This window comes from Sus scrofa, chromosome 6, assembly GCF_000003025.6.
Source record: "Sus scrofa isolate TJ Tabasco breed Duroc chromosome 6, Sscrofa11.1, whole genome shotgun sequence".
Lineage (NCBI taxonomy): Eukaryota > Metazoa > Chordata > Mammalia > Artiodactyla > Suidae > Sus > Sus scrofa.
Window position 1 is genome coordinate 157,552,890 of NC_010448.4, and position 26,518 is coordinate 157,579,407.

The 26,518-nt window shown below is 54.8% G+C and overlaps 1 protein-coding gene across 1 annotated transcript; it reads left to right on the plus strand.

Annotated features, from left to right (window-relative positions):
- Positions 2,315-26,410, plus strand: TTC22 (tetratricopeptide repeat domain 22). The gene is given in 9 exon segments (XM_003356455.4): positions 2,315-4,054; positions 17,627-17,682; positions 17,851-17,966; positions 18,596-18,714; positions 20,256-20,417; positions 25,138-25,290; positions 25,738-25,903; positions 25,906-26,088; positions 26,091-26,410. Coding segments are annotated over 9 exon segments (1,698 nt in total). The 5' UTR covers positions 2,315-3,493; the 3' UTR covers positions 26,273-26,410.

The window sequence follows — 26,518 nt, forward strand, 5'->3', positions numbered from 1 at the left end:
CCTGGGCTGAAATCCTACCCACAACTTTTGGGCTGAGTGACCTACTATGAGCCAGGCCACCTGGCCTCTCTGAGCAGCACATAGTAAGGGCTCCTGAAAGGACTTTAAATAATATCGCTGGTAAAAGGGAAGTGCAGCCGGCAGAAGGGGGTGAGAAAATCCCGCCCCCACGCCTCCCTGCCAGCCCTCCCCCTCCTATCGCTCCCCCTCCCCCGGGCTCCAGCCCCCATTGGAGGGCCCGCCCCACCACACGCACCTGCGGCTCTGCACCCCGAAAGGCGCCCCAGTGAACCACTTGGTGGCCATGGCGTTGGCCCGCCCCGCCGCGGTGAGGTCCTCGCAGAACTTGGACTGCTGGACAACTCCGGGCACCCTGGTTGAGCTGGCGGCTGCCACCACAGCCACCGCTGCTGCCACGGCAACCGAGGCCTTGTGATCTGTGATCCGAGAGGGGACCAGGCGTTGCGTGCGTCTTGGCCTGAACAGCGCCGGCCGGCACGCCCGCCCGCACCGTCCCCGGATTTTTCGTTTGGCGATGCACGTTTTCACCGCTACCTTGCGCGACACCCTTTCTCCTGCAGAATTCATGGCCCCCCGCGGTGGTTACTATAGATGCCATTTGGTCGGGGTTTAGAGTCATCAGTTGAAGAACCGGTTTTGATTTCTTGCTTTATCCCAGCGGCCAGCACGGGGCCTGGTAGAGCAGAAAGGCCATTTAATTGTCACCTTATGCTGAGGGGAACACCGAGGGCCACAAAGAGGGCTCGATTTGGGCAAAGAGCGTCCCGTTCCTTCTCCGCTCTGGAGAGGGAAGGGAGGAGAAAGAGGGAAGAGGCAAGGAGAGCCAGCGAGTGGAGGCAGGAATAAGGCAACTGGGAAGGAGGGAGGGTTCCTGGGATGGAGTCTGGATTCAGTCCTTCCCCACATAAACCCCCACACCCACTCTGGGTAGACATTGTGCAGGGTGCCTAGGACCCAGGGGTGGTCCCTTCCTGGAGAGTTTAGTGGAGGAAGGAGTGACTTCACAGGGTGGCCAGGGAGACCTCTGATCCAGTCTGTGAGTGGGTAGGTCTGGGAAGGCTTCCTGGAGGAGGAGGATTCCTCCAGGAACTCAGCATTGAAGAGTATGTGTGACTTGCTAGATAAAGAAGGGAGTTGTTTGTTTTGTTTGTTTTTTTTTTTTCTTTTCGGCTGTGCTCACGGGATGCAGAAGTTCTGGGGCCAGGGATCGAACCCGTGCCACAGCAGTAACCAGAGCCACAGCAGCAATGCCAGATCCTTCACATGCTTAACCACTAGGGAAAACACCAAAAAGTAAGGAAATTTTGACACAAGTTACCAGGTGGATGCACCTTGACATTCTGCTAAGTGAAATAAGCCAGACACAAAAGGACAAATATTGTATTGTTATTCCACCATATGAGGTACCTAGAGTCGTCAAATTCATAGAAACAGAAACTAGAACAATGGTTGCCAGGGATGGGGAGGGGAGATATGGGGAGTTACGTAATGGGTACAGAGTCTCAGTTTAGGAAGATAAAAAAAGTTCTGGAGATGCATGGTGGTGATGGTTGCTCAATGCGACTTTTTTTTTTTTTTTTTTTGCTTTTTTCAGGGCTGCACCTGCGGCATGTGGAAGTTCCTAGGCTAGGGGTTGAATCAGAGCTGCAGCTGCAGGCCCACACCACAGCCACAGCAACGCCAGATCCAAGCCATGTCTGTGAGCTACAGTGCAGCTCACAGCAACACTGGATACTTAACTCCCTGAGTGAGGCCAGGGATCGAACCCACATCCTCAGGGATACCAGTCAGGTTTGTTACCGCTAAGCCACAGCAGGAACGCCAAGGGGAAGATACTTAATATGACTGAACTGTACAGTTAAAAATGGTTAAAATGGTAAATTTTATAGAAATCATGTTATGACAATAAAAAGGAAACAAGTTTCAACTCCTGATCACCAGCAATTTATAGTAACATTTTTTATTAAGTTATCAAAATTTACATTTAAAAGCACAGGTGAAAAATAGCTCCAGGATGTTGTTCTAATTTATTTATTTTGTCTTTTTGCCTTTTCTAGGGCTGCTCCCGTGGCATATGGAGGTTCCCAGGCTAGGGGTCCAATCGGAGCTGTAGCCGCCAGCCTACACCACAGCCACAGCAATGCGAGATCCGAGCCGCATCTGTGACCTACACCACAGCTCATGGCAACGCCGGATCCCTAACCTGCTGAGCGAGGCCAGGGATCGAACCCTCAACCTCATGGTTCCTAGTCAGATTCAGTAACCACTGCGCCACGATGAGAACTCAGTGTTCTACTTTATTTTTTTATTGCTCAAGTCAAACATTTTTTCCCCAAGTTTACATATTGGGCTGTCTTTCCTCTTCTGAAGATTCAACTCTGTTTTTCAAGAAGCTAAAGCAACAGGCTCTCCAGAGCCCAGCCCCAGATGGAATGAGGAGTGGGAGGGCCTCAGATTCAGACCTGCTACAAAATCCAAGTCCTGGAGGACTAGCAGCCTGTGGCAGGGAGCACTACCCAGTCTTCCAGAGGGTGGGGGGCTGATGCCAATCCTGGGGGAAGACTGGCAAGAGCAGGAAAACTGGGCCACTAGTGGGGTACAGGGTGAGTGAGAGCTGAGAGTTATCCAGAGTGACACTTGCCAGGTTTACCCACGCCATCTACCCTGGCCTTGGGGAAGGGCATATCACCCTCATGTCATAGATGAAGAAAGAATGAAGTGTGAAGTAATGCAGCCACTCAGTCAAGGTCACACATTATGAGAAATTGGAACCAGCACATGGAGCTCCGCCACCTTTCCGCGGGGGCCCACTGCAGGGCAGAAAGAAGGCAGAGAAACCCCAAGGGGGGAAGCCTGATAAATAATGGCGGAAGGAAGCCTCCATTCAGAGGAAGGAGAACATTCAGGAACTGTGGGGAGGATGGGACAGCAGCAGGAGGGAGGGTGGCTTTGGGTGGCTGGGAGGGCCAGTCCTGACTCTCCCAGTCGGCAAGCTCACACAGGGTGGAGCTGTGTGCCAGGAAAGAAGGGCCTGGCTTGGGGCTCAGCAAACTGGGTTCCAGGCCTACTTGGGCACACCCAGTTCTGTGACCTAAGCAAATCCTTTTTCTCCTCTGAGCTTCAGTTTCCTGGTTTGCTGAGCAGAGAGAGTAAAAGCACGCCCTTTGCTGTATACCTGGGCTTCTGCGCCCTGCATTTGGCATGACAGCTGTTTTTTCAAGCGCACCTGCTTGTGCAATACAGGCGTCAAAAAGCCGCTGAGCAGCGAAAGCGAAAACACCTACAGGGCGCTCCGGAGCCAACGCTCGGACCCACCCACTGGCGGGGCGGCGCCCCAGGACGGGAGCGAGGTGGCTGCGCCCGGGCCCTCTGCGTGTTGACCCTCGCCTCCCGCGCCAGGCTCGACTGGGGGGCGCCCGCATCCACTGCAGCCTCCGGGGCCAGGGCGAGGCCTGGGAGCCCCGAGACAGCCATGGCAGAGCCCGCGGCCGAGGACCTGGACGCCCTCATCGACGACCTCGACTACCTCCCGGGCCACTTCCACCTGGAGATGCAGCTGAACTTCGAGCCGCGCTCGCCGGCCTCGCTCCGCGCCCGGGACCTGAAGCTGCAGCGGGACGGCCTGCGGCAGGAGCTGGAGCTGGCGGCCGCCCCGCAGCGCCCCGCCGTGCGCCACCTCCTGGGCGCCTTCGCCTTCTACCTGGAGGAGCTGGACGAGGCCCGCGAGCGCTTCCTCGAGGCTGCCCGCGAGGACCCGGGCAACCTCAACGCCTGGGCCAATCTGGCACACGTGTACGGGCGCCTGGGGCAGGAGGAAGAGGAGGAGGCGTGCGCCGGGCGGCTGGCAGACCTCATGGGCCTGGAGGGGGACCGCGGAGCCGCCGGAGACCCCCAGCTCCGCGCCGCGCGTTGCCTGGCGGAGCAGGGCTACGCCCACGGCTTCGATGTGGGCTGCGCTGGTCCGGAAGAGCGCGCGCGAGTGCTGGAGGCCGGCATCGCCCTGTACGACAAGGCGCTGGGCTACGCACAGCAGGTGGGTGACCCCTTCCCAGGCCAAGAGGGCTGGGGTCGCGGCTCCTGAAGTCGTCAGGGTTGCCCCCGCCCCCTGGATTCTCCCCACACCCTGGCCCTCTGGCTTCCGGAATACCTTGCAGGGCGCCTCTTCCTCCTTGGGACCCAGACCTGGTTTATGGCTTTTCTCTGCAGGGCTAGGGCGTGGACCCCCTTCCTAGCCGGTTAACTTGCCTGGATTTTTTTTCTGGCAACACTACAAACTCAACACGCCAATCCATCCCTCTCATCTTGCTCCTCCCAGCAAGTACCTGTCTCTACACCGGTGCACACCCACTACGTAAAAGGCGCAGCCCCCATCCCAACAGAAGCAGGCAGCGTTCTTAGCGCCTCTCCCCTCCTCACCCACCATCCCCACACACTGCAGACCCCAGATCCCTATCTCGAATCCACTCCTCTCCAGCCTCCCCCTCTGGCCCAGCCTCCATCATTCCCTGCCTGTTCCAGTGTGGTCACCTGCATCCTGCCTGGGTTCCTGTCCTCTGGCCTGACCCTTCTGCCTCCTCCACCCTGCTGCCAGTGTCATGTTGCTCAGTCTTGCTGGCCGTGCCCTTCAGCTGCTTACCAGCCAGGTGTTTGTCATAACTAGTTTCCCGTCGTTCCCCTGTGGGCCAGGTCTCTTTACAGCCCACGTTGCCACTCTCTTTGCCTCTTTTTTTTTTTTTTTTTTTTTTTTTTTTTTGGCTGCATCTGTGGCATATAGACGTGCCTGGACCCAGGACTGAATCCCAACCACACCTGTGGCAACGCCGGCTCCTTAACCCACCGCACCAGGCCAGGGATCACACCTGTGCCTCTGCAGTAACCAGAGCCCCTGCAGTCGGATTCGTAACCTACTGTGCCACAGCGGGACCCCCTCCTGGCCTCTTTCCGGGGTGCTCTTTGCTCCACCCTTGCCTGGAAGGTTCTCCTCACTCTCGGTCATGCCCTCTGCTGACTTCTCCAGGCGGGATCGGGCGCCACCCTCAGGCTCCCAAGCCACTGCTCACGCTGTCCGATTACAAGCCCATCTCCCCAACTCAACTGCGAGGTCTTTGAGAGTGGGGACAACCTCTGTCTGGTTTACCACTGCAAACCCAACACCTGGCACGGTGCCTGGACACTGTTGCACTCGATGAATGCATCCGGAATGAATGTATGTGTATCTTAGGGCCTGGCACTAAACAGACATGTGTTAGGTATATTACTTACCTGTTGTTGTATTACAAATACCCTTGGAAACTTAGCTTGACACAGTAAGCACTGATTATCTTGGAGTTTGCATACTCAAGAATCTAGGTATGGTTTAGCGGGGTGCCTCTGGGCTGTGGTCTCATCTGAAGGCTTGTTAGCTGAGGGGGAATCTGCTGCCAAGATCACACACTTGGCACTGGCAGGATTCAGTGCCTCACTGGCTCTTGGGCAGAGACCTCCCTCAGGCCCTCAGCAGGTAGACATCTCATCACTCCTGCTACATTCTCTTCATGAGAAGCAAGTCACTAGGTCTAGCGCACGTGCAGAGGGAGGGGGTTACACAAGGGCGTGAATACCAGGTGATGGGATCCCTGGGGTCCGTCCCAAGGGCTGCTTGCACCGGGTGACAGGCAGATGATGTAGAGAGTACTACCCCCCTATAACAGAGGAGGAAACCCCCCTTCGCGGTGGTAGCATCACTTTTCCTTAAAGGCACAGCCCAGGCAGGGCTGAGCTGAAAACAGTGATGTGTTATCCTGGGTTAGATTTGTGATCATGAAATGACACATCTGGTGTGGGTCACTTGCGTAGGATGGCTCCAGGCACAACGCCTCTACACACCCCCTTGGAGCCTTTTCCACCAAAGCTTACAGCTCCCTTGTAAGAGCAGGTGTGTCTTCAAGACCTCAGGGAGTGCTGGGGTGGGGGGCATGGACTTGACTTAAGGGGAGCAGTGCAGCAAGGAGATTAAGACAGTAGACTCTGGGCCAGAGAGTCCAGGCCCTAATCCCTGTCCCCATGGTCTCACCTCCACTTGGTCCTCAGCATGGCTGACCTTCCCTTTCTATAAAAGGAGGATAAACATGGAACTGTATCCCAGGATTCCTCATGCCTACAATGGGAACACCGTCATTTGGTGGCTGTCATAACGAAGGGCGGATATTTGGAAAGCACCTGGAACAGAGCCTGCACAGAGATGGCAGGGTCACAGACGACCCCCGCCTCTCCCAGCCTGGGAGAGCCACCTCCGCCCCAGGCTAGGTGTAGCTGTGCCATCCCATGGGGCCAACAGGGACCCAGGTCTCCTGTTTTTTTTTTTGTTTGTTTGTTTGTTTTTTTGGTTTTTTTTTGTCTTTTTGTTGTTGTTGTTATTGTTGCTATTTCTTGGGCCGCTCCCGCGGCATATGGAGGTTCCCAGGCTAGGGGTTGAATCGAAGCTGTAGCCACTGGCCTACGCCAGAGCCACAGCAACGCAGGATCCGAGCCGCGTCTGCAACCTACACCACAGCTCACGGCAACGCCGGATCATTAACCCACTGAGCAAGGGCAGGGACCAAACCCGCAACCTCATGGTTCCTAGTCGGATTCGTTAACCACTGCGCCACGACGGGAACTCCCAGGTCTCCTGTTTTAACACCTGAGCCCAAGACCCTGAATGCCAGCTGCCCTCCGTGGAAGGCATGGTCGGCTTGGTGTGTGTTGAATGTGGTCATTGTCTCAGAGCGGGGTCCGAAGCTCCCTGGACCAGGAGCCAGCAGGCCTGGGTTCTCATCTCAACTGCAGCCACCCACCCCTGGAGCCGTCTTTGTCTGGGTTGCAGTTTCCCCGTCTGTTTCAGAGGGTTGGGGAGGGGGGACTGGACTGTCTCCAAGGTCCCTTCCTGTTCTCGGGAGGGGGCTACCTGGGGGAAGGCTTCCTGGAGGAGGTGAGCTGGGAGGCAGAGGTTTGGGCGTAGGAACGGAATGGAAGCCGGCTTTTCCTTTTCTGCCGCTTGTCTGCCCAACCCCGGTGGGGGCCGCACCCTTCCCTTTAGTGACACCCAGAGGAGTGGCTGTCAGGCAGGGTCCTGCCCTGTGCTCCAGGGAGGGAGCTGATTGTCTTAGGGGGGAGGTGGCTGCCAGACCCTGTGCTGGGTCCTTGGGCCTGGCCCAGCAGCTGCTCCCCAGATCTGCACAGAGTGGCTGTAGTCAGCACCCCCCAAGTCGCAGGAAAAAGTTGGGGATTTGGAGCCTCCCTTTCGTCATCTGAGGATTGGGAGAGATGATGCTTATAAAGTACCTGGCACAGAGGAGATGCTCATGAAATAGTCACACTCAAGGTGACAATGATGATTGAGTATAGAGCAGAGGGCTTGGGTTCTGGCGCCCAGCTCTCATTATTTTGCTGTGTGGCTTCGGACAGGATGCTTTTTGTCTCTGGCCTCAGTGTCTGTTTTCTCAACATTAACTAGTGATCTCTGCCTCAGTTTAATATGATTACCCAATCAAATCATGGGATAAAAGTGCCCATAAACTAGTAAATTCTGGGCAGGTTCAAGAGGCACATGCTCAGCATCTTAACATTTATTAAGCACCTACTGTGTGCCAGGCCCTATCTCGAAGAACTCTGGGCTTTTATGGATTTCCCTTGTGGCTCCGAGGGTTAAGGATCTAATGTAATCACCTTTGTGGATCAGGACGCTGCTGTGGCATGGGTTCGATTTCTGGCCCAGGAATTTTCACATACTTTGGGCCCAGCCCCCCCGAAAACAAACAAAAGGAAGAGCAGACTTTTGTTTGTTCATTAACTAGGCTTCCCTGGAGTTCCCTTCATGGCTCAACAGTAACAAACCCAACCAGGATCCCTGAGGATGCTGGTTTGATCCCTGGCCTCACTCAGTGGGTTAAGGGTCTGGTGTTGCCGTGAGCTGTGGTGTAGGTCACAGATACAGCTCGGATCCTGCGTTGCTGTGGCTGTGGTGTAGGCCGGCCGCTGTAGCTCCGATTCAACCCCTAGCCTGGGAACCTCGGTATCCTGCAGGTGTGGCCCTAAAAAGACAAAAAACAAACAAAAAAAAACCTAGCCTTTCCTGAGCCCCCCCTCTCTGGGAGTGGTGTGCCTCTGACTGGCTAAAGTCATAGGTGTTCGTTACATGGCTCATGCCAGGTGACAGTCGTCACGGAGTGCTGTACTCCAGAGACCATGGTTTCTGAACCAAAAACAGGACCCCCAGAGGCTGACAAAGGAAGTGCATTTTAGCGACATCAGGACCAGTGTTGGAGTCAGCGGGGACCTGCCACGTCTGGACCCTAGGGGTAGAGTGACAATAACTGAGCTTCAAAAAGGGAACACTTCCTTTCAGCACAAGTGGCTGAGGGTGGCATCTGGAAGAGGCAGGCGTGTACTGGCAGGAATGAGGCGAGGGCGGTCCGGCAGGGCGTGGTGGGTGCAAAGGTCCTGCGGTGGAGGCCCGTGGAGCCTGAGGGTTTCAGTGACAGCTGAGCTGGAGCAGGGGATGGGCCTGGAAGAGGGTGACCCGAAGCTTCATGGGGAAGAGCACATGTTGCCGTTGAGTCCGCGCCACTCTGACTCCAAAGCCTTTGCTCTTTGTGGCGAGGCGGGGTGTTAAAAGGATAGTGCTGGTGGGTGAGGAGGGGAGCCCTTTCTGGGCTGCCTCTTGGAAATCTAGGGTGGGGACGTGGAGAAGTGGAGAGAGGGTTGCCATGCATGGACCGGGGGGCATTGGGAGGGATGAGGGCAGAGATGAAGTCAGAGTCAGGCCTGTGGCAAAGTCAGAGGATCCTGTGACTGTTGCTAATATAATTAAAAATTTTTTTCTTTTTTAGGGCCGAAACCTCGGCCTATGGAGGTTCCCAGGCTAGGGGTCTAATCGAAGCCACCTCTGCTGGCCTATACCACAGCCACAGCAACGCCAGATCCTTAACCCACTAAGCGAGGCTAGGGATCAAACCTGCAACCTCATGGTTCCCAGTTGGATTCATTTCCACTGCGCTATGATGAGATCTCCTAATTTTTTTTTTTTTTTTTTTTTAGTCTTAAAATCCCTATTTTTTTCTAAATGAGGTAACAAACATATTTCTCTAAAAAAGTACTCCCTCTGTCCTAAGGTAACTCAGTTATTCTTTTCCTGGAAGATTAGTGGCTTCACACACACATGCATGCACCTGCACACACATGCACAGTTACACAGATACACATACATGCACACACAGATCCTTCACCCCTGCTCCTGGCCCAGGGCAGGCCCTGGATGGTAACGGGAACCACCAGCTCAGCCAGTGCCATGGATCCAGCTTGAGCGCCAGGCATTGAGCTCATTCCAAGGTCATTAGCATGTTTGATCTTTATTCAAACCTCACAGACTCGCTGCCATTGAGTAGTGTGATTCCCTGTCGCACAGAGAACAGAACAGTCTCAGGGAGGAGAAGTGACTTGCCCAAGGTGACCCAGTGCACACAGGCCACCCAGACCTCACCCAGCCAGCTGGCACCAAGGCAGTGCTGGGAGGCCGGGCAGACAGGCTCACAAACAAAGGTGTGGCATTCTGGGCAGTCGCCGCACCCAGTGGGTGGAGACCTGGCAGGAAGGGCTGGGAAGTCACTGCTGGTCAGCACCCCCCCGGGGTCCCTGGCATGCACACACACACACACACACAGAGCTCTGTCACCCAGGGGAAGGCCAGCTCTAGGACTTGCCTTCTCAAGGAGCTGCCTTCCCAGCAGCTTTCCGCCTCCCACGTGTCCCCTCCCTCTCCCCCAGCCCCCATTTCTCGCTCTTCCCTTTGTCTCCCAGCATCAGAGTGGCCCGGGACAGCATTGGCCACCCCTGGGCGCACTGTGTAGGCATATACATTGCTGGGCCCGCGTTCAGAGCGTTGGTGTGGGGGGTCTGCAGGCTGCAAGGACGCCCTGGGGTGACCTGGGCGGGCAGTGTAACCTCTGAGTCTCCGTGTGGCCTCTGTGAAATGGGGGCGGTGGTACCAGGCTGACCGGGGGCGGGGGGGCGGGGGGAGGAACTGCGGGGCTCAGCGGGCCTGGATGGGCGTGGCCTTCACTTGGATGGGCGTGGCCTTCACTTGGATGGGCGTGGCCTTCTCGTCCTCATCCTCTGACGCAGCTGCCAGGTCTCTGTCTGCGTGAGTCCCTGCCCACCCTCCGCCCTGCCTCCTCCTGCCCTTCCTAAGCTCTTCCTCACCCCAGCCCAGCTTTGGGAATAAAATGAGGACACTGGGGAAGACCCCCCTCGGAGCCAGGGGTCAGGATTTGAGGTCCCGCCTCAGCCCTGCCCCGACTGGCGTGGGACAGCGGGCAAGTCCCCGCCCCTCTACCTGGGTCTCTGTTTCCTCCTGTGTCATTGGACTGAGGTGGTGGCTGGGGTGATTTCAGGGACAGGAAGGACTTTGAGAGCAGAGAAGTGGAGGAAGAAAACATAAACACGCACAGGGAGCGGGGAAATCACAGCTTGGGGAATGTCGGGGACGAGGTTTTGAGGACTTAGAATTGATCTCCAACATTTGAGATCAGGGGCAGGGCTTCTCCCATGGCGCTTGCAAACACACACACACACACACACACACACACACACACACACACGACTTCACAAATCTGAGTGGTTTGACTTGGCTCAGCTAGAAAAGCAAATGGATGACACTGGGTAATGAGCTAGGGATTCTGCGCTCCTGCGCTTTTCATAGATTATTGCACTTGGTCCTCGTAGGAACGATGGGGCATCCGAACTGTTATTAACCCCATTTACAGATCAGCAAACTGAGGTTCAGAGCAGTGTAGCGACTTGCTCAAGGGCACACCGCCGTGAGTGGCTGGATGGAACTGAATTCAGGTCTCTCCCATATAAAGCCCAGGCTAAGCAATAGTTTTCCTGGCTCCAGCCTTCTGATGGCCTTGGTGCTGCTGATCTTTGCATAATAGCCCCTTCAGAGTTTGCGGCTGGCTTTTTTCCCTCCATACCTGGCATGTCTGGGAACTAACTCTCCCCTCCTCCCTGATATAGGACCCCAGAGCCAAAGCTCCCTTTAGCATCTTCTAACCCAGTTGCCTCCTTTACAGGAGAAAAGACAGTGCATTAGAGCCACCTGCCACACGGACGCACACAAGGGGCTGAGATAATGCTGGTGTCGCTGTTGTTACTTCAGAGGCTAGGAAACTTCTTCAGACCCACTCAGCCTTGATCGGAGCCAGGGTTAGATTTGGAGCGAGGATTAGAAAGGGTCCCTTTTCTCTAGGAATGATGGAATAGAGAAGTGGCTGTATGTAGTCCTGCAAGTCTGTGGAACCAGTGCCAAGCAAAGCTGACCCATAGAGCTGCATCTTTGTGACAGACCTAGGACCAGAAAGCAATGAGGAGCTGCAGTCAATCCACTCCAATCTTAAAATCCACAAAGACCGTCCAGGGGATGCAGTCAGGGCTGAAGGGGTGACTCACCTCCATGACATGGCATCCACGCCCCTCCACCCAGTCTGGCTGACTGCTCCCCCGCCCCCACCCCACGCACATGACACAGGCTGACAAAAGGCATTATCCCTGATTGTAGACGCAGAAGCTGAGGCCCAGGCTGGGCCAGCAGCCTTTCCAGGATCCCTGGGGGAGGTGGAGGCAGGGGTGGGACACCGATCCCTCGCCTCTGTTTACCCCTCGCCCTGACTGAGGCAGGAGCTGGGTGGGGGAGGAGAACCCCCTGCCCAGCCTTTCTGGTGCAGCCCCCAAAGGTGAAGGGCAGGCCAGGTGGGGTGGGGCTCGGTGTGCAGAGCCCAGAGGCGGCCCTGTGTCATCACAGGGGACGTTCCAGTTGTGCAGGCTGCCCACGTGGTGACTTTTATTTCTGCAGCATCAGCCTTCGCAGGGTCGGGCGTGATGAGGTGGAAAGGACGGGGGCATTGGAGGGAGGCAAATCTGAACTTGAATCCTGGCACTCCCCCCTGGGCTGTGGGGCTGACCCAGTGGCTTTTTTCTTTGCCTCTCTTTCTTCACCTGTAAAAGCAGGAGGAGGAGGTATATTTCACCTTCTCAGGCTGCTCTGTGGATTCAGTGCCGTGATGCACAAATATGCCCGGTGGACAGTCCAGGCTCGAGAAATGTTCATTCTCTTTCCTGCTTCTCATCCTCTCTCCCCTGAAAGAGAATTAGTCAGCTCTCAGGATCTGACTGCAACAGTACAGCATCCTCAGGGGCAAAGTTTGAACCGCAAGGCAAATATTTTCCTCAAGAACCAATAAGGTCTCTGTACAGCCTAGGCAGACACATATAGATTCACAAGCCATTAGGAGATTAAGAGATCATCTCTTGAAATCCTCTAAAATAGCCACGTCCCCCAACAGTTCCTTCTTTGAGGGCCACCTTTTGAAGTAAATGGAGTAGCCAGCGGAGACCCATCCTTCTACCTGCTGAGTTAACACAGACCTGCTCTGAAACAGCTAATCCCAATCCTCATAGTCTCTGCAGGTTCTGCCAGATCACCCACCTTTGTCCATTACCCATCCAGATGGAGCAGCCTGGATCTTCAGGCTTCCCCGAGGATCACAACGGCTGATACTTTTGCTCATTTAAAAAGAGATGCACTGGAGTTCTCCTGTGCTATAGCAGGTTAGGGATCCGGCCTTGTCACTGCAGCAGCTTGGGTTGCTGCAATGGCACAGTTTTCACCCCTGGCCCAGGAAATTCCACATGTGCCGCAGGCATGGCAAAAAAAAAAAAAAAAAAAAAAGAGGGAGCTACACTGGCCTGCCATTTTAACGCTGCTCTCCATGGTGCAAGAGTCTAGTACAGTGACTCTATCAAATTCCCAGGTGATGCTGCTGCTGGTGGTGGGGGGAACCCCACTTCAAGAACCCCTCATCTAGGGTCTTTAGGTGCAGAGGTTCTGGGGCTAAGCTGCTGGATTCCCAGCTCTGCTACTTTCTGGCTGTGCTGCTTTGAGCTCAAGTGCCTCTTCTGTACAATTGGGGTAATTATAGTCCCTACCTCACAGGTAACCCTGGAGTTAACACATGTAAATTATGTGCCTGGTACATAGTAAGTGCTCAACAAAATGGGCTATTATTAGCATAACAAAAAAAAAAAAAGCATTTCCAGGTTTTCCCACTGGCTGTGTGACTTTGAGGATGTCATCTCACCTCAGTGTTCCTATCTGTACCAAGAGGGTGAGGATAACCCACTTTACATTCCACGCAGGGCTTTCTGAAGATCACGCAGCTTCTGCGTGCATGCATATGTAAGTGGTAAGTACTCCCTGCACGAAGGTGTTGCAAGATAACATAAACTTGAAGGCAGAGAGACCTGGCCTGAAATATCAGCTGAAGTAGGCAGGTCTCTGCCCCTTTAGCCTCGCTACCCCATCTCTAAAATGAGAGAAATACTGGAGTTCCCTGGTGGCTCCGCAGGTAAGGATCTGGGATGGTCCCTGCTGTGGCTCTGGTTATTGCTGTGGTGTGGGTTCATCTGGGGCCCGGGGAACTACTGCATGTCGGGCACAGCCAAAAAAGAAAAAAGGGGGGAAAGGAAGGAAAATGAAAGAAATAGTTAGGGCTTCAAGAGGAGCAGAGAAATGTCCTGAGAACCTTCACCTGAGGTCCGTGCCTCACTCTCACCCTCAGCTAGTAAGACCTAACCAGCTAGTTAAGGTCAGCACTGGTACCTGGGCATTGCCCATCCCCACCCACGGATGTGCCACAGAGCAGCAGCCTAATTGAAGCCCCTCCAGCTTGGAGCCTGGGCTGACTCACATGCTGGCCGGCACCTTCTTAGATCCTGGAACCCCCAGCTCATGGGATCCTGATGAGGATGAACCAGAGAAAGGGGAGGTGCAAGCCCACGTGAGGCAGCGCTCAGTCATTCCTCTCCCGCCAGAGGTCCTGTCAGCCCCTCCCAGGCTGCCTCCAAACGTATTTCCTCTGGGAGCCATCAGCTCTGGAAGTGAATTCCTTGCAGCCCTAAGGGGTTTCAAAGCAACTTCATTCTCCAGGGAGAAGAGGAACAGCCCCTCCCTTCTCCAGGAGGGGAGGGGGCCGTCAGAGGCCTGTTTAATTTAATTTAACGCACTGTGGCTTGCCAGGTTGCCCCTGGCAACAGCTTCAGCTGCCGCTTCACTTACAACCAGAAGGATTTTTAAAGACGCAGCCCGTTTTAGGACCAGAAGTGCAAGAGCAGAGTGAATGGTCTCCACCAGCAGCATCCCAGGGATAGAGAGGACTGGAATGCAAGCAGAGCGAGGCCTCAAACCAGGTCTGTTCATACCATTAACTCCACGCCTGATGTGTCACCCCGCCCCCCCTCCGGCCCCATAAACCCTCCTGCAAATGTTACTCTTATGCGGGATCTGAGGAGGGGCTACATTTGGACTCTGTCATAGCGATGTTACTCAGCCAGCTGCTTCTCTGAAAATCAGTTTTGTCTTCAAGTAGAAGGAAAGTTCACCTTTAGGAGTTGCCCCTGCAATTTAGACACTTTACCACCAGGTGGTAGTATTGCCTGCTTAGTGCAAATTATAACCAGGCTCGGCTTACTGACTATCCTAACGGTGGTGAAGCCACTGGGTTTTAGGTCCTGATACTAACTAGTGTGTGACCCTGAGCAAGCTGCATCACCTCTGTGGTCTCAGTGTTCTCAGAGATATAACAAGGGGATTGCTCAAAATAACTGAGTCGTGGGGACAAGGCTTGGGGCTTAGGACTGTGAAGGTATGAGTTTATATCCCAGCTCTGTTGTGTACTGTATGGTTTGGACACGTAAATTCTTGCATCTTGAATACCAAAAAAGAGTAGCTATGAACCAGGGAGAAGCAGGAGAGTCCCAAGGACACCCCTTTGCTCTCCAACACTGTGGACCCCAAGGGGAATCTGAGGGCCTAGGAGCAGAGCAGGAGAACAGGTAGGGCAGGGTGGTTCTGGATTCCAGGGTCTGAGACCTCCATAGCCCCCCTAGAACTGAAATAGGGCAAAGCAGCCTTCTACACATCCCAACCCTGCTCATCTCTAGCTCAAACCAGAAAAAAAAAGGGGCAAACATTTATGGAGATTTCTGGAGCACGTACTCCAGGCCAGGCACTGCCTCACAATGCCCCTTTGCAGATAAGGACACAGCCTCTAAGGGTAACCCATCCATTCAGGGCCGCCTGCTCCTTTGTCCAGGCCGGTCAGCCCCTGAGGCTCTGCTCTGTGCATTGCAGATCCCCCGCCCCAAGTCCTGTACCTCTGCTGTCATTTGTGGCCACACCTCCTTGTCAGGAACCTGAAGTGGGGGAGCAGGTTGTGTGTCTCCCCACCACGATTCAGTCTGGCCAACCTCAAAGCAGGCTTGGGAACAGAGCTCATGGGATCACACCCACAGGCAGCCAGGGAGCCTGAGGCACACATGCCTTCTGTCCCTCACAGGGTCAGGCGCTGACATATGTCAAGGTCTTTGACCAGCTTGGGTGCCCCAAGAGTCCAAGTCCCCTTCCCATGTCCCAGGTCCTGTGTAGGTGCAGCAGCTAAGGTTATCCAGCAGCCAATCCCAGCCTTTTGCTTTGGCCAACGTTCCCCACTGAGCTCTCAAGGATGCCCTTTAATCCTCGGGACCTGCTGCTCTCCCCGTCAGACAGCCCCGTTCCCAGCCAGAGTCCCCACGCATATTCCCACTGAAGTAGCAGGATAAGGTGATGTGGATGCGAAAGTACCCTCGATGCTGGCAGTCCTCAGCTCTAAGCCCTCTGTGCTCCCCAGTGCCTTGCAGGTAACTTCCAGGTCCTGAACCTGACACTCACGGGCCCCTCCCGAAGTGTCCCTGCTGGCTCGTACCATCCCCCAACCCACCACCCCTTACAACTGGGATTCCAGCCACTCTGGGCTGCATACACTTGTTCACTCATCTCTGAGCTGTTGCACATGATGTGCCCCCACCGATGGCTTCTCTCACTGTATCCACCCAGGTGGGTCCTACTTGTCTTGAGAACCCTGCTCCAGCACGCCCTCCTCTGAAAGCATCAGGGGTCCTCCTGGATCATGTGGGAAACCTCCCGTCATAGCTCCTTCTGCTCTAATTGTGTCTTTGGTCTGGCTTTCCCACCTGACCTGGCTTGGGCCTGGGTTCAAGACCCTGCACCTGCAGGCAGTCACGCCGCTCTTGGGATCTACTCACAGGTCCCCCTTCCTCTCTTCCTCTGGACCATCCAAGGCCACCCCAGAGCAGCCACAGCCCAACTTGCTAGCATTAGCGCCCCCTACACCCTGTTCATACTCACCCTGCTCCGTGCTCTCCAGCTGCACCCATGTCCCCAAGCTGAGCCCTCCATCTGGAATGCCCTGTCCCCACCCCACCCTCTGAAATACCACTGCTATTCAAGACCCACCTTACAGCTTCTGAGAGACCTTCTCAGAGTCCTCCGGCTGGAAGTGGCCTCTGTCCTGCTGCCTCTGTCTGCATTCCCCTCGTGGCCTTGATCAGACTTTGCTTCCTGTTATGGTTATTGCTAAGCCAGTGTGATGAGGGGAGCATGGGCTTTGGAGACTAACAAATGGGGTTCGAATCCCAGCTCTGACACTTGCATGCTGGGTGACCTCAGGTAAGTCCTTTTACCTCTCTGAGCCTCAATATGTACCCCTGTAAAATGAGAATGCCACCTATGTTATAGGTTGTTTGAGGTTGGGTGATGGGTGTCAAGATCCTGGCACATGACAGGTGCTCCATCCACCCCTGTTATTGAAGCCTGGTGTGTCTCCCCAGCCAGGCTGTGAGCCCATCTGAACCAGGGTGCGGTTCCCATTCAGTGCAACAGCCCCAGAGCCCTCGATACGGGGCCTCATATCACAGATGCCCAGAAATGCTGGCTGGACTGAGCGCTTCATCCTAGCTGCCGAGGGTGGGGGTGGAGGGAGAATGGGATCCCTGAGCTGAGAAGGCCGCTCTGGATGCGGAGTGGTAAGTGCAGAATGGAGCCTGGAGATCAACCGTGGGAGATGAATGCGGAGGGAGGGGCTGGAGCCTGAGGCAGAGATGCTGATATGCACTGGGGTTTTATTGGTTTTCATTAAAATTCCTTCCTGAGGCAGGAGCAGCTACTCCCATAAATAACGGCATAAATATTTTATCTGGTGCCCAAGTCAGTCTAAATGCACAGCAAAGTTGGCAAGAATAACAATGGGAAAACAGTTCAAGGGGGTCCTGGGCTTCAGCTGAACTCACTCACAGGCCCAAAGGGGCTTTCTCGGGATGAGGGAAGCTGGGGGACGGCGCCAAAGGGGGAAGTGGGTAGATGGCGGGGGGAAGAGACAAGGTGACCTGTGGAGTGAGGGGGGACCCAGAGCACAGGTGGGGGAACCAGGGGGGGGGGAATCTGAGCCCGGAAAGCAAGACGGGAAGACTGGCTCTGTGATGGGTACCTTGCGCCGGGCATTCACACGGGTCATCTTGTCAAATCCTCTGTGGTCAGACAAGCGAAACGACTTGCCCAAAGTCACCCAGTCAGCCAGCGGCAGAGCCAGGACTATGATCAAAGGTGTCCTTGCTGCTGTCTTAGGGTTCAGAGAAAGCGTGGGAATCTGTGAACGCGGTCCCAAACAGCAGCTAGAGCCATTCTCTGCTTCCCTAGATCCCGATGGAGGAGAAACGGGGCTGGTACTTCACCATGGCAACGCTCTTCATCAGGTCAGGCTGGGCTTGGGGATGGGATGGTGGGGAGGGTGGGGGAGAGGTGGGGTCTGAACCCCGGTGGGGAAATGGCTGAGCCCATCTCCACGGCAGGGGCTCCCTGGGAAGGCATGCTGGGGACTGCGGGGAAGGTGCTGACCAGCCACACCCCTTCCTCCACCCCAGGTTAGATGGCATCTTCCTGGAGCTGGGCAGCAAGGAGCAGAAGAGGCTCCCAGCCTTCAACCGCACGCTGGCCCTGCTCCGGCAAGTCCTCAAGTCCTCAGACCCCTACCACCAAGGTAGGGCTGGTGGAGACAGGGGTGGGGTAGGGCTGGAGGTGGGTGGCGGGGGAGCAGCCTCTCCCTGGATCTCCCTGCACCTGTCACGAGTCCTGCCCGTCTTGTCACTGTCCCCGCCTCTGGTACTGCCTGCCTTTCTTCGTATCCCTCTCTCCTCATCTGTCTCGAACACTCCCTCGTTCACCTCGAGGAGCTCCCAGCCCTCACAGAGGCGAATGTGCCGACGGCAGGTCACTGTCTGAGGCCCAGAGCACAAGAGAGAGCACTGCCCCCATGTCAGCCTCTCATCCCCATTTTGTGGTTGGGGGAGCAAAGGCTTGTTTGGAGAGGAGTCATTTTTTCACAGGGACCAGAGCTGGGGGAGACTTGGAGTCAGAGAGAGGAGGGCACCTCCAATGAGTGACACGGCAAACACAAGATAACCCGTCCACCGTTCCCGCGCACAACCCCTCTCCTTTTGCTTTCTCTTGGTCCCTGGGTGGCCCGCAGTGATTTCATGCTTTGGACCCTCCCTTTGTCTCCTGGGGCTGGGGTGGGTCGGAGGAAGGCTGGTGCCTGGATTGGAGCTGGCCCCTCCCCTTCCCCACCCCGATGCTTCCTGAGACCCCTCTCTCCCGCCCTCCCACCAGCTCTGGCCTGGTGCTACCTCGGGATGCTGCTGGAGAGAAAAGACACCTTCTCCACCACCCCCATGGGCATCCACGACTGTGGGTACTCAGGGACTGACCCCCTGGACTGCTTTGGCAAGGTATGTGCCCCAGCGACCCCCCATTCTCCAAACCAGGATGGAGCCCGAAAGCCTGTCCTCCTCTCCTGAAACCCGCTGCTTCTCTGGGTGTCACCCCCCCACTCAGGAAGTGCTCTTTCTCCAGATCGGTCTCTCCCTCCCAAACAAAACCAGCGTGCTCCTTTGTCCCCTGGGCCTGGGAATCAGACTGTCCCCATGCCCCCTCTGGCCCTGGCTTGTCTTCTAAGCTATCCACACATTCCCAGCTATATTGGCAAGCTTTTCCCCTGCAGGCCTTTGGTCACCCCCCCACTCCGCTGCCAGGGGCACAGCAGAAAGAAGCAGTTCAGCTGGGGTCTGGATGCCAGCTCTTCCCACAGCCCGTGTGACCCTAAGAACAGTCGCTTCCATCTCTGAACCTCCTTATCTGTTAATTAGGTGACCTGTCCACCTTCTAGGACATTAAGAGACTCACAGGAAGGAATGGATGAGACTGCCCACTACCAACTGTAAAGTGCTCTTCAAGCCTTATTCTTGGCACCTCGCTTATGGGGCAGTTTCCACACTTAGCTCCGTTTCGAAGACTTTCCTTGGAGGCTGGGGACCTTATGATTTTCACTCCCCTGTGCAGTCAGCATGACACCCTGCATGGGGCATGTGCCTAGTGACAGCTGGTGGAAAATGAGCACACTTTCTTCTTTTTTTTTTCTTTTTTTTTTTTTTTTTTTTTTTTTTGCCATTTCTTGGGCCGCTCCCGCGGCATATGGAGGTTCCCAGGCCAGGGGTCCAATCAGAGCTACAGCTGCCAGCCTACACCACAGCCATAGCAACGCAGGGATCCAAGCCACGTCTGCAACCTACACCACAGCTCATGGCAACGCCGGATCCCTAACCCACTGAGCAAGGCCAGGGATCGAACCCACAACCTCATGGTTCCTAGTGGGTTCGTTAACCACTGAGCCATGACGGGAACTCCAGGGCAAATTTCTTGAGAAGAGATATTCGAACAGAGCGAGCATCAGTGCTGGTTCATGAGTGTTCTGAGAGTTGGGTCCACCTTAACACGCTGCCCTGGCCCCTCCTTGGGGACCTACTCTGTGCTGGGCTCAGAGGTGGACAGATGGGGCCCCTGCACTGCAGGAGTTCAGCATCTCAGGGGCAGCAACAAACACAAAGGCAGGCAGCTGCCAGGAACAATGTGGCGGGGGGGAGAATGCTGTGGCTCAGCTAGAAACACTGTGTGAGTATGGGGGAGGTAGAGGCTGATTCTGGCCCCTCCCCGACCTGTCCTGGGAACGTGGGGGAGCACACACCAGTGTGTCTGAGGAAGAGGGGTTTGCCTGGGGTCTGGAGGGATTCACTGGACATGTTCTGTGAACATGGCAGCGAGCATGGCAATGAGGCAGGCTCTCCGGAGTTGAGTGCCAATGGCTGTACCCCAGAGTATGATTGAGCTTACTGGTGGGGGGATACGCGGGGTGGTGTGGCTCTACCCAGAGACGGGGTTCCAATTTTGGCCCAAACCAGACAAATGGTTTTCTCTTACCCTCCTCCTTACCCAGGCCATTGAGATCGCCAAGGACAAACCCCCCATCCTGAATCGCCTGGCCAAAATCTTCCACTTCCTCGGAAAGCAGGACATGGCCATTGGCACCTGCAACATGGCCCTGGATGTCCTGCGGGATCCGGAGCTCAACTGGCAGGCGTACTGCACAAGGGCCAAGGTGAGTCAACCTGCGGCTCCACCTCATCCTGCCATCGAGAATCAGAGAACAAGAGTTCCCATTGTGGCTTGGAGGGTTAAGAACCCAACTAGTATCCGTGAGAATTCAGGCTCAATCCCTGGCTTGCTCAGTGGTTAAGGATTCGGCATTGCCACAAGCTGCGGTGTAGATCACAGATGCAGCTCAAATCCCGCATGGCTGTGACTGTGGTGTAGGCTGGCATCTGTAGCTCTGATTGGACCCTTAGCCTGGGAACTTCCATGTGCTGTGGGTGTGGCCCTAAAAAGGAAAGAGAGAAAGAGAGAGAAAAGGAAAAAAAAAAAAAAAAAAAGAATCCGATAACAAGGGCCAGAGGCCAGAGGTCACAGAGCCTTCCTGGCAGAAGGCAGCTTAGCTGTCACCAAGCCTCAGCGTGTGTTCTCCAAGATTGCCAAGTGAGAGAATGAAGGAGCCTCCCTTCTGCACTGATCCAGCCAGCGACCCACTAGCTGCTTCTGTGATCAGTGCCTGGAGCAGCGAGCATCAGGCTGACCTGGTGGAATTCTGGCCTCTCCACTTATCACTGTGGGATTTGAGGCAAGCCGCTTACCCTCCAAAGCTTCATTCCCAAATCAATAAGATACAGTTAATAACACCTATCTTATTTTTGGGGGGCTGTACCCATGGTTTGTACAAGTTCCCAAGCCAGGGATTGAACCCGAACCACAGCAGAGAAAATGCTGGATCCTTTACCTACTGTGCTACACAGGAACTCCAATAACACCTATCTTAAAAGGTTGTCAGAAGACTAAGTGAAGTAATGTCTGGGCAGGTACCTGGAGTTATCACTACAGTGGCTCAAGTCGCTGCTGTAGCATGGGTTCAATCCCTGGCCTGGGAATTTCTGCATGCTGCAGGTGCAGCCAAAACTTAAAAAAATAAAATAAAAAATAGGAGTTCCCATTGTGGCTTAGTGGTAATGAACCTGCCTAGTAACCATGAGGATGTGGGTTCAATCCCTGGCCTCATTTAGTGGGTTAAGGATCTGGCATTGCTGTGGCTCTGGTGTAGGCTGGCAGCTGCAGCTCCAATTCGACCCCTAGCCTGGGAACCTCCATGTGCCACCAGTACGGTCCTAAAAAACAAAAGTAAAAATAAAAATAAAATAAATAGGAATTGGCATAGTGGTTAACGAATCCGACTAGGAACCTTAAGGTTACAGGTTCGATCCCTGGCCTTTCTCAGTGGGTTAAGGATCCGGTGTCGCTGTGAGCTGTGGTGTAGATTGCAGATGTGGCTTGGATCCTGCGTTGCTGTGGCTCTGGATAGGCTAGTGGCTACAGCCTGATTAGATCCCTAGCCTGGGAACCTCCATATGCCATGGGAGCGGCCCTAGAAAAGGCAAAAAGACAAAATAAAATAAAATAAAGCAAAACAAAACAAAATAAAGCAAACAAAGCAAAATAAATAAAGGCAGCATGGGAGGTGCTTGTGAAGAGAAGAGGGTGTATGAGAGCTGGTCGTGTAGGACAGAGCTCTGGCTCTCAGCACTGCTGGCCATGCTTCACATCCCACACTGGCACTTCACCTGCTACAGCACTGTAGGCAAAACCCTCTTGCCCAAACTCCGGGTCTCCATTTCTTCATCTATGGAGTGGAGGTGAGTGCACCTGCCCCCGTGTCGTCATGAGAATTAACTTCGACTCTGCGTGTCAACCTCAGTACTGAGCACACAGTAAGAGCTCATTAGCAGTTGGTGACTATTATTAGGCACATTTTAAACGGGCTCACTGTCCCTTGAGGCAGCCCACTGTGGCCATTCAGCTCTGCAGAGGACTCATTTAACTGGGAGCTGCCTGCCTCTGACTGACCCCCCACTGGTCCAGATCTGCCCTCTGGAGCCCCCACAGAACCTGTCTGCTTGGGGGTCAGAGACCCAGAGCTCTGAGCTGACTTCGCTTCAGGCCAAACGCCCTTCTCCACTGCCTCTCACCAGCATGATGGCGAATCTGCTCCCTTGGTCTTGGTCTATATGATGCAATCATTTTGCCAGCAGGTACTCGGCAGTCAGTTCCTTCATTACAGTTGAAGTGGTCATTATTATTATTATCATTATTATTTTTGTCTTTTGTCTTTCGAGGGCCACACTCGCGGCATATGGAGGTTCCCAGGCTAGGAGTCGAATCAGAGCTACAGTTGCTGGCCTACACCACAGCCACAGCAACACCAGATCCGAGCTGCATCTGCGACCTACACCAAGCTCACGGCAATGCCGGCTCCTTAACCCATTGAGCGAGGCCAGGGATGAACCCGCAATCTCATGGTTCCTAGTCGGATTCATTTCTGCTGTGCCACGATGGGAACTCCCGATGTGGTCATTATTGATAGTAATACTATTACTTATAATAGTAAATAATAACACCTTTGTAGAACACTGCACTTCACCCAGCACTTTCACCTTTGTGCTCTGATTTAATTCTCACAAGAGCCTGTGAGAGGCCACACGTGTCAATCCATTGATGAGGCAACGTAAGCTCGGAGAGGCCGTGAACTTGCCTGGGTCCTGCATTCAGTTAGTGGGAGCTCAGAGCTCACTCTCCTCACTCATAGATGGGTCTGTGCCTTACCCTTGCTGTCTCTCTGCAGCTCTAAAGGTCACACTAATCAGATGACCAGACTAGCACCAGGATGGGGACAGGGAATAGTGAGGAAGGAACAGAAGACAGGGAACTCATCTGTGTAAAAGCTGCAATCCCTGCTGTGACTCTACAGCCTTGGCCCTACCAGGCTCATGACCTTGACACTGCCCCCACCCCCATTCAGCTCCCTCCCTTCCAGCCACTCTGGGGTCCTTGCTGTTCCTGAGGCACAGTTTGGCCTCAGGGCCTCTGCCTAGAATGCCCTTCTCCCAAATATCCAGCTGGCTTTCTCTCTCACTTCCAAGAGGGCTTGAAGAAAAGGCAGCTGCTAGCAGACATCTTCCTGAACTTTTATTTATTTAGTTATTTATTGGCTTTTTAGAGGCCACATCCATGGCATATGGAAGTTCCCAGGCTAGAGGTGGAATTGGAGCTGCAGCTGCCGGCCTACACCACAGCCACAGCAACACCGGATCCAAGCCTCAGCTTCAAGCTACACCACAGCTCACAGCAACGCTAAATCCCTAACCCACTGAGGGAGGCCAGGGATTGAACCGGCATCCTCATGGATCCTAGTCAGGTTTGTAACCTGCTGAGCCACAATGGGACCTCCCTTGCCAACACTTTCTGTCCTCCTGTTTCAGTTAATTTTTCTTTTTAGCACATATCACTCCCTAACATAGTATTTGCTGATTTATCACATTTGTTGTCTCTCCTTCCACCACCCCAGCTAAAACACATGCTCCATGAAGGCAGGGAATTTTGCTCTTTTGCTCTCCGCTATATATCCTTAGTGCCTGGAACAGTACCTGGCACACAGCAGGCTCCTGATGACTATTTGTGAATGAATGAACTGAGCACCTCTCATGTGCCAAGTCCTGGCTAGAACGTGTTCACTCCATCGTCCTGGAAACCCTCCAAGCAAGAAGATCTTCGTGTACTGAGCTTTCAAATGTGGAAGTTGAGGCTCACAGAAGTCAGACTAATAAAAGGGGGGAGGGCTGGAATGCAGCCAAACTCAACTGGCTCCCAAACCAGAGCGTCCCACTCCCACTCTCGCCGCCCATGAAGCATCTTAGGGCAAGAGTCCACCAATGACTATAAAGAATTAATCCTTTCAGGAGTTCCCGCTGTGGCTCAGCAGTAACCAACCTGACTCATATCCATGAGGATGCAGGTTCGATCCATGGCCTTGCTCAGTGGGTTAAGGATCCAGCATTGCTGTGAGCTGTGGTGTAGCTTGAAGCTGAGGCTTGGATCCGGTGTTGCTGTGGCTGTGGTATAGGCTGGCAGCTGTAGCTCCGATTCAACCCCTAGCCTGGGAACTTCCATATGCTGTGGGTGCGGCCCTAAAAAAAAAATAGTGATAATACTTTGAACCACAGGGACCCCTTTTTTCTTACTTCCTCCTTCTCCACTGCTTTCCCTCCCTCCTGAACCCCTAGATTTTCTAAATGCTCCAAAGACATGTGGGGAAAAGGGAGGAAGGGGTGAGGAAATCGAGGGTCTGGAATCATTTGTAATTCGATGCTTGTATGCTGGAGCCACCTGCGTTCTTCCCACACTGCCTGCTTATGCAGACTCCCACAAAATCAGTGCTGTTGTCCTATCTCAAATAACCCCCCCCAGCCATCTCTATGCCATCACCCTGTTTATTTTTTCATAGCATTTGTCACCTCTCGAAATGCTCCTGTTTGCTGGTTAGTTGTGGTCCTCTTCCCTACTAGAATGTTAAGTTCTTCCAGGGCAGGACTTATCTGTCTTGTCACCACTGCACAACGGTGTCTAGCATACAGCCTGGCATATAGTGGGCACTCAACACGTATTCGCTAAATGAATGAGTGAATGAATGAATGGCTCTTACTTCATCCAACTCCTCATTGTACAGAAAGGGGAACGAAGGCCCAGACAGGGGTGTGACTGGCCACGTTGGCACAGGACTAGGACCCAAGATTCCCAAGTCCCAGGCTCAGGGGCTTTCCACGGCGCCGCGGAACCCCCTGAGTTGCTGTGGAGGAACATACAAGCTTTATTTGGGAGAGAAAGGAGGGCGGGGACCCTTGCTCAGTGCATCTTCCCTGAACTTAACTCTCTGTGGGCAGATCCACATCAGAGCCTACCTGCACGACCTGGAGCGAGGCAAGATGGGGCTCGGGGGCTTGCCTGACAGGAATCTCCTGGCCTGTGCCAAGGCCGACCTCGAAGAAGTGGTCAAGGTGTGCCCAGGCCTCAAGACCTACCTCGACATCGGCCAGGTAAGGCAGCCTCTTGGCTTGGGTATCCAGTGGCTTATAAAAAACCTATTCACTCTCTGCCAGGCCAGGCGGGGACATCAAGACCCAAGGAGAAACGCAGGGCATCCCGCCTGTGCTTGATGACACTGCCTGCCTCCTACAGGCATGGTGAGGCTAGAGGAGGTGAAGCACCTACAGCGTTCAGAACAGGGCCCAGTTCTTCCAGCCGCTCAGAAAGTGTGGACCTTATTCCGTAGCCAGTACAAGACATTGCATATGAGAAAACTGAGGCCCAGAGATGATCCCGCTCAAGGTTATAGGGCCAAGCGCCACGGGGCTGGAACTGGAATCGGAGTACCGTCTCCTTTTCCGGAGGTGGGGGACCAAAATTTGCCAAGGGGGAAGGTGGGGTGCGGGCAGCGACGGCCGAAGAGAAAGGCTCACGCGCCGCCGCCGCTCCTACCCCAGGTCTACTACTACATGGGCGTGGACGCCGTGCAGGAGTTGCTGGCGGTGGACGAGGCGGCGTTGAACCAGGCGCTGGTTTTCCTGGCCAAGGCTGCCGAGTTAGAGCTGGGTGCCACGCTGCCCGAGCTGCAGCTGCTGCGGGGCAAGTGCCTGCGCATCAAGGGCGAGGAGCCAACGCGGCGGCCTGCTTCAAGCGCGCGGTGGAGCTGGACGACGCGGGCTCCAGCCACACCGAGGGCTTCGGCTGCCTGCTCGAGGCGCTGCTGGCGCAGTGGAGCCAGGCACAGCTCAGCGACGGCGAGCTGGGCCGCGAGGTGGACGCGTGGCTGCGCCGCGCCCAGGACAAGTACCCGGCGCGCGCTTGCGCCAGGAGCTGCAGCGCGTGTGGCGCGGCCACACCAGCGAGGTGCTGGGGCTGGCCCGAGCCTTGGTGGCCCAGGGACGGCTGGCGCTGGTGCGGCTGCTCTTCGAGACCATGGAGCGCCAGGGCGCGGGCGCGGGTGCACGGAGGGGCCGCCGTGCGTTCTCGTTGTGAGGGGTGCGGTCCGAGCCCTGTTTGTCGAGGCCACGCCTGCAAATGCTGGGACCTGTCCTGAGTTTGACTTGGGGTTGCCCTGCCACAGGCTGGCAAGGAAGCAGAGCCTATCAGATTCTCTTTCGGGAACTGCAAATGGGATCGTTGAGACGCTAGGGCAGTTGGACATGCCCTGGAGGCAGAGGAGCAAGGGAGGCGGGGGGGGGGGAGGGGGACGGCAGACGTGAGGGGCCACTGGGAAACTGA